Here is a 12,500-nt window from a genome sequence, read left to right on the forward strand (position 1 = left end):
GGCACGGCACGCCGCCGTGGGAGTGGGCGTGGCCGTGGTCGTGAGCCGCGGTCAGCTGGGCGCTTAGCAACAGCGCCAGCGAGGCTGTCGTCGTCAGGAGAGAGAACGCCAGCAGGCGTCCAGCGGCGGCCATCTTGTCACCTGGGAGACGAGAGAGGAAGAGGAAATGGCGTTGTCGGTTATGATGACAGTTATTAACTTAATAATGATTAACTTAACAGGAATTAATGAAAGATTCAACTTTTATTGTCGTTGCAGAGGACAAGTACCAGACAACGAAATGCAGTTTAGCATCTAACTAGAAGTGCAAATAGTGATATAAAACATGACAGTGATAGAGGTAGGTACAGTATTGCAAGTACGGTAGTTTAGTATACAGTTATGAGCTATTTACAGTTAAGGTAGATATATGTACAGTTAAAGTAGATATGTAGAGTTAAGGTAGATATGTACAGTTAAGGTAGATATGTACAGTTAAGGTAAATATGTACAGTTAAGGTAGATACAGTTAAGGTAGCTATGTACAGTTAAGGTAGATATGTACAGTTAAGGTAGATATGTACAGTTAAGGTAGATATGTACAGTTAAGGTAGCGATGTCCAGTTAAGGTAGATATGTACAGTTAAGGTAGATATGTACAGTTATGGTAGCTACAGTTAAGGTAGCTATGTACAGTTAAGGTAGATATGTACAGTTAAGGTAGATATGTACAGTTAAGGTAGATATGTACAGTTAAGGTAGCTATGTCCAGTTAAGGTAGATATGTAGAGTTAAGGTAGATATGTACAGTTAAGGTAGATATGTAGAGTTAAGGTAGATATGTACAGTTAAGGTAGCTATGTACAGTTAAGGTAGCTATGTACAGTTAAGGTAGATATGTAGAGTTAAGGTAGATATGTACAGTTACGGTAGATATGTACAGTTAAGGTAGATATGTACAGTTACGGTAGATATGTACAGTTAAGGTAGATATGTACAGTTACGGTAGAAGTACAGTTAAGGTAGATATGTACAGTTAAGGAAGTTATGTACAGTATGGTATGTACAGATGTATAAATAGTGGCTATATCAAAGGAGGTATGTCCAATGTGCAAACATGGTTTGTGCAAAGGTAGTATTTGTAAACAGCAATAGTGCTGTAATAGATAATAGTAATAGTAGCAAAGTAGCAAGCTAGCAGTCTCCCTGCTGCACAACTTCAGTCAGCTAGCTTAGTGCATCACACCAGATAAACATGATGTCATATTTACCTGCCTGCTACCTCGATGTGTCAGGGCCAGGACACTAACCAGCTTCTCTAACTTTCTCTAACTTTCTGTTCCAGGATGAGGGAGGTTATTATGTGAAAAGGATGTTGTGGTTGTTGTTGTAGCCTACATGTAGTATTCTACTACAGTCACAGATCCAGTCACCAACTTCTCAGACACCCTGACATGGCATGGCTAGACTTTTAGGTTGTGACTTTGTTGTCTATTCCATATTCCCTTTTCTGAATTCTGTCTATCCTAAAACGAGAAATAAAGGGTGTGCATATAGAAAAAATGGACATCATTTCAGAAAGTTTCACTTTCAGGCAGAGCAGACGACTCATTCAGTGGACCTTAATTGTCCAAATTAATAGAAAAAACACAAACAGAAAGTATAGCAGCAGCATGCATGTCAGGTCCAACCCATCTGAGCTTTTGAGCCTGTAGATCTACTAGTAACTAGTAACTATATATACTGTAGATCTACTAGTAACTAGTAATTATATATACTGTAGATCTACTCGTAACTATATATACTGTAGATCTACTAGTAACTAGTAACTATATATACTGTAGATCTACTAGTAACTAGTAACTATATATACTGTAGATCTACTAGTAACTAGTAACTATATATACTGTAGATCTACTAGTAACTAGTAACTATATATACTGTAGATATACTAGTAACTAGTAACTATATATACTGTAGATCTACTAGTAACTAGTAACTATATATACTGTAGATCTACTAGTAACTAGTAACTAAATATACTGTAGATCTACTAGTAACTAGAAACTAAATATACTGTAGATCTACTAGTAACTATATATACTGTAGATCTACTAGTAACTATATATACTGTAGATCTACTAGTAACTATATATACTGTAGATCTACTAGTAACTATATATACTGTAGATCTACTAGTAACTATATATACTGTAGATCTACTAGTAACTATATATACTGTAGATCTACTAGTAACTATATATAGTATATCTCAAAAGTGAGTACACCCTTTAGATTTGTGCAAATATCCTGTCATATCCTTTCAGGGGATAACACTATCTTAATGAAACTTTGATATAACTTAAAGTAGTCATTATGCTGCTTGAATAACAGTATAGATTTATTGTCCATTGAAAATTACTCAGTACACAGCTGTTAATGTCTAAACAGCTGGCAACAAAAGTGAGTACACCCCATAGTGAACATAAGATAGTGTTATCCCCTGAAAGGATATGACATCTCATTATATATAAATCTCACTTTTGAGATATACGGTACTGTATACTGGCACACTGTGGCAGGGTAGCTCTGCAGGGATGCTAGGTGTTAGTAGCAGGGTTAGATGTTAGATGTTAGGTGTAAGGTGTAAGTAGCAGGGTTAGGTGTCTATGGGGGGGCTAGCTTAGATAAGTACCAGGGGAAACAAACAATGGATGTGAAGTTGTTAGCCAGATAGCTAGTTGTTTAGCTAAGCCTCTGGAGCTCTAAACAAACACGGATGTTGTCCTCAAACAAACTACACAACTATGAACCCTCACTCACCTGTCTGGTTTAACCTCCGAGCGGGTAGGTGTCTGCGTAAGGAGTTAGGTAGTTAGGTAGTTCAGTGTTTAGGTGTCAGCAGCTCTGTGGTAACATGACAGTAGCCTATTCTCTCTCTCAGACGTGGCATATAGTCAATGAAACGACGAAACATCGCGGGATTTCATTGGGCAGGTGGTGCGTGTTGAGATTACGTGTCGGGATATCGCGAGATGTTGTAGTGTGATGAATCGAGGTTTGAATCGAGTCGTCTCTCAGCGGATCTCACGCGGATGCGGTGCAGCGTGTGTGTGTGTTCAAGGAGGAGGGTTGTGTGTGCGTGTGTGCGTGCGTGTGTGTGTGTGTGTGTGTGTGTGTGTGTGTGTGTGTATGTGTTAGTGTGTGTGTGTGTGTGTGTGTGTGTGTGTGTGTGTGTGTGTGCGTGCGTGTGTATTGGTGGCACCGTTTACTTTGGAATGGCAGACTATACAACTGTACTCGTTTGAGAATAATATCATATCATCAAATAACCGTTTTTGTAATGTAATTGATTTTTGGTGTAATCTCCATTTACAATAGAAAACAACGTTGAGCCATTGAGCCCAGCTGTCGCTTTAGACTAGTGGTTTCTCACATTAAATGATCAATATTATTGATCATAGGCACACTGCAATGCTTTAAATACTATAAATATGAATAAACTATGAATAAATAAATGATGGAGATGGGTGTGAGTATGTGTATTTATACAATGAGTGACAATGTCTGTCTGTCTGTCTGTCTGTCTCTGACTGTGTCTGTCTGTCTGTTTGTCTGTCTGTCTGTCTCTGACTGTGTCTGTCTGTTGTGTACATGTCTGTCTGTCTGTCTTTGACTGTATCTGTCTGTCTGTCTGTCTGTCTCTGACTCTCTCTGTCTGTCTGTCTGTCTCTGACTGTATCTGTCTGTCTGTCTGTCTCTGACTGTATCTGTCTGTCTGTCTGTCTGTCTCTGACTGTGTCTGTCTGGTTGTCTGTCTGTCTGTCTGTCTGTCTCTGACTGTCTGTCTGTCTCTGACTGTGTCTGTCTGTGTGTGTGAATGAATGATGAATGAATGAATGGTCTTTATTGTCATTGCTATAGTACAGGTACCAAACAACGAAATTTAGGAGGGGTGGCTCCCCTGGTGTTAGGAAAGAAAAAAAAAAGTTTTTAAAATTAAATTAAAATGAGGCAGGGAATTCAAATGCCATAACCGTCATCATTAGCTGGAGAGGAGAATGTTTGGTTTCTTCATTAGTTACATTCTGTTGTAACTGGACCACCCCAGACCATGGTGCTAGACCACTGGACCATCCCAGGCCATGGTGCTAGACCACTGGACCACCCCAGGCCATGGTGCTAGACCACTGGACTACCCCAGGCCTTGGTGCTAGACCACTGGACCACCCAAGGCCATGATGCTAGACCACTGGACCACCCCAGACCTGGGTGCTAGACCACTGGACTACCCCAGGCCTTGGTGCTAGACCACTGGACCACCCCAGGCCATGGTGATAGACCACTGGACCACCCCAGGCCATGGTGCTAGACCACTGGACCACCCCAGGCCATGGTGCTAGACCACTGGACCCCCCCAGGCCATGGTGCTAGACCACTGGACCACCCCAGGACCACTGGACCACCCCAGGCCATGGTGCTGGACTGTTGTACCCTCCCAGGACCACTAGAGGGCGTTGTTCTCCTGTAGCCGCCCACCCTGAGGTCAGGTCTGGTCAGCGAGCCGGCGGCTGGTCCGGCCGTGCCCGGGACCTCACAGGGGGGGCGTGGGGAGGGGTGGCCTATTGTCCTGATGCTAATCAGAGATCCATTTTAACGTCCCACAATTCAATCTGAAGACATCTGCATATCGAGCATCTGTCTGTCTCCCCCCCTGAAAGATCTGCGAACCCCAACCACGACCCAAGGGCAGCCTCCGTCCCCGCCCCCCCACTGACCCCCCGTCCTCCTGAATGCCCCCCCACTCCCGCCAGACCCTGACCCCCCCCTTACCCCCCTCCCCCTCCTGACCCCTGTCTGCTGACCCCGCCCTGGAGCATGAGAGTTCAAGGTAGAGGGTCTCTGTCTGTCTGCAGCTGTCCCAGTCTAGCCCAGTCCAGTCTAGTTACATTTACATTTACATTTTACATGTTTGGCATTCAGCGCCTTATTCCAAAGTGACTTACAATCGATACATTTGACTAAGTAAGTGAATCATCAATCCACCAGTCGTAGCAGGAAGAGTAATCTAGCATTTTAAATAAATGTAAGACTTGTTCCCAGTTTGACCAGCTGCTGTCACATACGCAGCGCTCTGTCTAGGCTCTCACAGTTGTGTTACCCTCGGGTAAAGAGACGTGACGCTTTTCAGCTCCAAATCAATTCCGTCAGATGCTCTCACTGGTATAGTCAGAGAGTTTTAACCAAAACAAGCAGAATAGCTCATATGACTCCTATGTTAGAGACTCTACACTGGCTTCCTGTTAAGTTCACAATAGATTCCAAGATCTTTCTGCTTGTTTATAAAGCTCTCACTGGCACAGCACCAGAATATGTTCAGACTTTTTGCTAGCATATCAGCCCAATAGAGCTCTCAGATCTTCTGCTAGCATATCAGCCCAATAGAGCTCTCAGGTCTTCTGCTAGCATATCAGCCCAATAGAGCTCTCAGGTCTTCTGCTAGCATATCAGCCCAATAGAGCTCTCAGGTCTTCTGACGCTGGTTTTCTCTGTGTACCACATGTACAAAAGGAGAGATTTGGTGAGGCTGCATTCTCATTTTATGCTCCAGATTGTGTCTCACTGCCAGTTTACATTAGAGATGCAACCTCAGCACATAATGTTCAAGTCAAGACTAAAACCCCATCTTTATAATATTGCCTTTAAATGACTAAATGATTACATTATGATTATATAATGATTGGAGCACTTTGAGCTGCAACGCTTGCAGGAAAAGTGCTTTACAAGTAAAAGTATTATTATTATTATTATCATTATTATTATTATTATGATTATCATTATTATTATTATTATTATCATTATCATTATTATTATTATTATCATTATCATTATTATTATTATTATTATTATCATTATTATTATTATTATTATTATTATTATCATTATTATTATTATTATTATTATCATTATTATTATTATTATTATTATTATTATCGTTATCATTATTATTATTATCATTATCATTATTATTATTATTATTATCATTATTATTATTATTATTATTATTATTATTATCGTTATCATTATTATTATTAATGTTATTATTATTATTATTTCCGTCAGATGCTCTTTTTCAGCCATTTCACTGAGGTGTGTTTGTGTTCTATGTCAGGTTGACCAGGCGTTCATTCATCGGTGGGAATAACAGACATGCCAAAGGTTTAAGGCAAGATACAACACGCACGCTAGCATGGAGATATTATGGACAGATCACAGTTTTCCTAACATGGATGACTCAGAATAGTTCAGTTTTTCTTATTTTGAACCCCTGAGCATTGTGGGAAAACAACATATGAACCATGTGAACACCTAATGGTAATAATAGATGCCATTTAGCTGATGCTTTCATCCAAAGTGAGTGGTTTAAGTCTCAGATCTGCGTAGGATATTTGAACAACCAACTGAAATGTAATAACTGTGCTGGTCTCCGCTGGAAGGAACGTCATGACGTTAGGGTTAGGGTAAGGGGGGGGCGGTAACCTAGAGGTTAGAGAGGCCGGCTAGCAATCAGAAGGTCGCTGGTTCGATCCCCGCCTCAGGAGGGAGCTGCATGTGAGCTGGTGACTGGAGGGTCGCTGGCATCATATCTAAGGTGCCTACCACCACTGCTGTTGTGCACTTGAGCAAGGCACTTAACCCCTAATTGCTCCAGGGGTGCTGACTATGGCTGACCCTGTGTCAAAACAGAGCAAAACATATATGAATCAAAAAAAGGTTGAATCTAATCAAAAGAAAAAAATGCATTAGTTATCACAGATGCATTGTGGGTACTGTAGGTTATGGTTCAGGAATGAGAACTGTAATCGATCACTGGGTTTTTATTACAACATGTTGCAACATTCTCCAACATCACAGCAGAGATGCCGTCCAACCCCCCAACAGGAAGGCCAGCTTACATAACCTGGAATGACTTCCTCCAATAATCACCAACAGATTGAGACAGAACACACAGACACAGCAGAGAGACCTGGAACCCTGTCACGGAGGCCCTCCACTCTGCTCAAGCTTCCTCCCTCTCCTCTCCTCTGTTCTCATTCTCCTGGACCTGTCTGCTGCCTTCCACACAGTCAACCACCAGATCCTTCTCTCCCTCTCTACCCTCTCAGAACTGGACCTGTCTGCTGCCTTCCACACAGTCAACCACCAGATCCTTTTCTCTCCCTCTCTACCCTCTCAGAACTGGACCTGTCTGCTGCCTTCCACACAGTCAACCACCAGATCCTTCTCTCCCTCTCTACCCTCTCAGAACTGGACCTCTCTGGCTCTGCACTCTCCTGGTTTGCATCACATACAGACACACACACACACACACACACACACACACACACACACACACACACACACACACACACACAGGACAACAGTTACATAGAGAAACACACACATCATCACTAAAAGCAGAGTCGACCAAGTGTTTAAACTCTCACCAGCTCAGTGGCCTTGCGGTTAGGGTGTCCGCCCTGAGATCGGGAGGTTGTGAGTTCGATCCCCGGCCGAGTCGTACCACCAAAGACTATAAAAATGGTACCCGATATCTCCCTGCTTGGCACTCAGCATTAAGGGTTGGATTGGGGGGGGTAAGACCCTGCGACAGACTCAAGGACAGCTCGACACGTGGCCAGCCGGGGCTCGAACCGCCGAGCTGCTGCCCTTGTGACCGTTAGACGCCGGCTCTACCCCCTGAGCCACAGCCGCCCCATGACACAATCAGATGATCATGTAATAAACCCATACATTTATTCATGTTTAAGTTAGGTGGGGGAATCCCACTCATATTATTTTATTAGACAGATACAGTGAAGACAGACAGGAAAGTAAGGAGAAGAAGGGAGAGAGAGAGAGGGCATGGGCATAATGTGTGCACTGTAGACCGCGGTGCTAGACCACTGGACCACCCCAGGCCACAGATTCATATATTTATGGCCCACATGATGGTGACACATAAGTCGCACAAACAGAGACCTCAGTCATCCCAACCCTCTCCCTCCACCAGCGTCCAGACATTCTTGGACACACAGAGATTGAGTCGTCAACCCAGAGGATGTAATCGTATGTGTCTGTCTGCCAGGGGGGGGGGGTATCTATCTGGAGCTGGAACACAACATTAAAAGCTTTTGTATCTTATCTTCTTCTTGCTCTGAACAGTTTTTCTTTTCCCGGCCATTTCACAAAAGGTGTAAAGCGAAGCGTTGGACTTGTTCCCCCCCACGGCCGCCCTTAATCCTGTTACTGGGGGGTAACCCACCCCCCTCCCCCCATGGACCCCCCCCCATGGCCTCCCCCCCTCCCCCCATGGCCTACGGATCACCCCCCTTCATCATCACCCTTCGCCTGGTGGAGTCTACGGGCCTTGCTGGGGGGGCTGGAGGTCTAAGGTAAGGCCCCGTTTCCGTTTTGGTTTATCTATCTATCTATCTATCTACAGTATCTATCTATCTATCTATCTACCCATCTATCGATCTATCTATCTATCTATCTATCTATCTCTCTCTCTCTCTCTCTACCTGCCTACCTACCTACCTACCTATTTATCTACCTATGTACCTACCTACCTACCTACCTACCTATCTATCTATCTATCTCTCTCTCTCTACTTGCCTACCTACCTATCTATCTGTCTATCTACCTATGTACCTACCTATCTATCTATCTATCTATCTACCTACCTATCTATCTCTATTCCAAGGTCCCTAAGGTCAGCTGAGACTAATCAGCTAATCATTCCAAGAGTAAAAACAAAACACGGTGCAGCAGCTTTCAGTCACGCTGCCGCATGCTCCTGGAACAAACTCCCTGAAGAAATCAAACAGGCCCAAACCCTAAAAATATTTAAATCTAAGCTAAAAACCTTCATGTTTTGCAGCAGTTATGATTAAACACTAACACTTCTATCAATGTCTTTTTTCAATTTCTTTCCAACAGTACATTTTCCAACTATTGTCTTATTAAATGTTTTATCTATTTACTTCTTATATTTCCTTTTATTCATTGTAATTTCTCTTACTATGCTGCTCTTGCTGTATTTTTAAATAGTGTCTGTAAAGGGCTCTGCACACAGCGTGCGATTTCTGTTGCACGTCAACGTTCCATTTTGAAGTTTGAATGGAAGTCTATAGGGCTCTGCACACAGCGTGCGATTTCTGTCGCGCATCAACGTTCCATTTTGAAGTTTGAATGGAAGTCTATGAGAACATCGCATTTACCCACACACGGCCCCGATTTTAATCGCACGGCGAACATTCGATTCCATTCATTTTGAATGGGACAAAGCACACGGCGTGCGAGTTTTGTCGCACTGTCAAATGAATGGAATCGAATGTTCGCCGTGCGATTAAAATCGGGGCCGTGTGTGGGTAAATGCGATGTTCTCATAGACTTCCATTCAAACTTCAAAATGGAACGTTGATGCGCGACAGAAATCGCACGCTGTGTGCAGAGCCCTTTAGAGAACATCGCATTTACCCACACACGGCCCCGATTTTAATCGCACGGCGAACATTCGATTCCATTCATTTTGAATGGGACAAAGCACACGGCGTGCGAGTTTTGTCGCACTGCTTTGTCCCATTCAAAATGAATGGAATCGAATGTTCGCCGTGCGATTAAAATCGGGGCCGTGTGCGGGTAAATGCGATGCTCTCATAGACTTCCATTCAAACTTCAAAATGGAACGTTGACGTGCAACAGAAATCGCACGCTGTGTGCAGAGCCCTTAAGGCACTTTGAATTGCTCCTGTTGTATGAAATGTGCGATACAAATAAACTTGCCTTGCCTATCTATCTATCTATCTATCTATCTAATTGGTTTCTGCGCAAGCTTTGTTTAGTTGTGACGGTTTGGTGTTGAAACTAGTTCCATTTAAAAATTATTTTAAAAAAATAATAATTTGGGAGGGAAATTCGTTTTTGCTGCTGGAGCAAACTGTGACACATTGGGCGCCTTGCCTTGTCTTGCCTGATTATCTGTGAGTTTTCCGTTTTTTATTAAAAAAGCAACCGGAATGAAAATTTGAAAAATGCACTTGTGCAGTATCACTTATCTGTCCAGAGTGTCGGCCAGCCGGCACACACACACCCACCGACACACACACACACACACACACACACCCACCGACACACATACACACACAGAGCCCCTCCGCAGCCCTTCTCAATAGCCACGTTTGCGTGAACATTGACCAGAGTCAATTGCCTGTCAGACGCTACGCACGATTAGGCCTCAGTGGATATCGGGCCCTAATGCGACGACCTTCCCATAGGGCAGTGGGGCGGTGGGGCCCCTCTCTGAACCCCTCTAACCCCCCTCTCCACCCCCTCCCTCCCTCCCCTCCCTCCCCCTTTTATCCCACCGCCCAGTTCAATGTTAACGTCCAGTGGTGTCCGAGGAATCGCCCCTCAGACTTTCCCGCCTAAAAAAAAAACCCCGCCCGCCCGTCCCTCTACTTTCTACTTTCTCACCCTGCGCTCCTCTTGTGTGCTGTCCAGCTGGCCGCGACCCTTGACCCCCGCGGGGCTCACTCCTGACCCTTGGACCCGTTCCCACGCCACACCCTTTTGTTGTGTGCGGGCCTCGCCACGGCAACAACGGCCATGGCAACGCCACGACAACGCTCCATGGCAACAGATGGACAGGGGGGGGCGCTCTGGAAATAACTTCATTCAACCGAGCCGTGGACAATCTGTGTGTGCCCCCCCCCCCCTCTCTCTCTCTCTCTCTCTACCACACACACACACCACACACACACACCCCTAAAGCCCCTTCTAACACCCCCCCCCCCTCTCTCCCCCGCTGGGCCTCTGATCTGATAAAGTCATTATCACGGCCATCTGAGAATCGTCCCGACACAGACACACACACACACACACACACAGACACACACACACACACACACACACACAGACACAGACACACACACACCACACACACACACACACACACAGAGACACACACACACACACACACACAGAGACACACACAGACACACACACACACACACACAGACACACACACACCACACACACAGAGACACACACACACACCACACAGACACACAGAGACACACACACACACACACACAGACACACAGACACACACCACACAGACACACACACACACCACACACAAACACACACACACACACACACACAGACACACACACACACACACACACACACACACACACACACACACACACACACACACACCACCGACACAGAAACGTACACAGAAATAAGGATCTCAGAGTGTAAACCTGCTAAAAAAGGCCCTTCAGAACTCTCCAGAACTGTTGTTCAGCTTCAGGTCCTGTTCAGCTTCAGGTCCATGGCCTGAGCTAGATTACTCTTCCTGCTACGACTGGTGGATTGATGATTCACTTGCTTAGTCAAATGTATCGATTGTAAGTCGCTTTGGAATAAGGCGTCTGCTAAACGCCAAACGTGTAAACCTGGGTTGTGTTCCAGGTTCTGTGTTCCAGGTTCTGTGTTCCAGGTTCTGTGTTCCAGGTTGTGTTCCAGGTTCTGTGTTCCAGGTTCTGTGTTCCAGGTTCTGTGTTCCAGGTTGTGTTCCAGGTTCTGTGTTCCAGGTTCTGTGTTCCAGGTTCTGTGGTCCAGGTTGTGTTCCAGGGCTGTGTTCCAGGTTCTGTGTTCCAGGGCTGTGTTCCAGGGCTGGTGCTCGGTGGTGGTTGGGGAGTGAGGAGGGTCAGTTCATTAGCTGGCTGTAATTACCTCATTCTCTTTTCTATTAGCTCTATTGTCTTCTCACATCCTCCAGAGCGTCGGTGTGTCAGGGGGGGGAGGAGGTGTAAAGAGACAGAAGTGAGCGAGAGAGGGATTTGTTTGCTATTTGTAAACAAACGAGGTAGAAGAAAAGCATGATTCAGGAGCTCGGTGAGGTTCAGGGGGGGGGGGAGTGTGTGATCATCACTAATTGGTGGTTACTCTTTAACTTTGACACCGTCCATACTTTTTTCGGGACAATTGGTTTGAAATAAAAACCGAAAACCGACGAAAGGGATTAGTGCTGTGAATGTGTCTTCTGTTAACATGAAAGAGAGAGAGAGAGAGAGAGAGAGAGAGAGAGAGAGAGAGAGAGAGAGAGAGAGAGAGAGAGAGAGAGAGAGAGAGAGAGAGAGTTGTCATAACACACACTTCTGCCTTGTCTGACAGTCATCCGATCGCCTGGTGTGTCTTTAACCTCCTCCACTCTGGCTAAACAAACAAACAAACAAACAAACAAAATGGCTTCCGTTGAACTTCTATGAAAACTTTCAAATACTCAAAAAAAATACACATATACTGTAGTAGCTGTATGATTTTATTTTATCTTCTTTTTTTATAACAAAATCTAATCCAAATAGAATATCATTACTGAACCTAACCAGGAAAGAAACCAGTTTTATTCTGTATTTGATATGAAAATGCTAAAACAGGCTAACTGGGAGAAGTTTGTAGAACATTTG

General features: G+C 44.3%; 1 protein-coding gene across 1 annotated transcript in view; it reads right to left on the minus strand.

Annotated features, from left to right (window-relative positions):
• Positions 1 to 2,916, minus strand: part of slc39a7 (solute carrier family 39 member 7) — a gene marked incomplete at its 3' end in the record, with an annotated part of 6,987 nt that extends 4,071 nt beyond the window's left edge. Inside the window, exons 1-2 of the mRNA XM_080531963.1 lie at positions 2,803 to 2,916; positions 1 to 141 (exon numbers count right to left, since the gene is read on the minus strand). The exon at positions 1 to 141 is cut by the window's left edge and continues 257 nt beyond it. Coding sequence (XP_080388089.1) covers positions 1 to 133 — 133 coding nt within the window. The 5' untranslated portion in view covers positions 134 to 141; positions 2,803 to 2,916. The remainder of the gene's footprint in view (positions 142 to 2,802) is intronic.
• Between the last annotated feature and the right edge of the window lie 9,584 nt (positions 2,917 to 12,500).

Source organism: Nansenia antarctica (genome assembly GCF_963989245.1).
Source record: "Nansenia antarctica genome assembly, chromosome: 5".
Classification (NCBI taxonomy): domain Eukaryota; kingdom Metazoa; phylum Chordata; class Actinopteri; order Argentiniformes; family Microstomatidae; genus Nansenia; species Nansenia antarctica.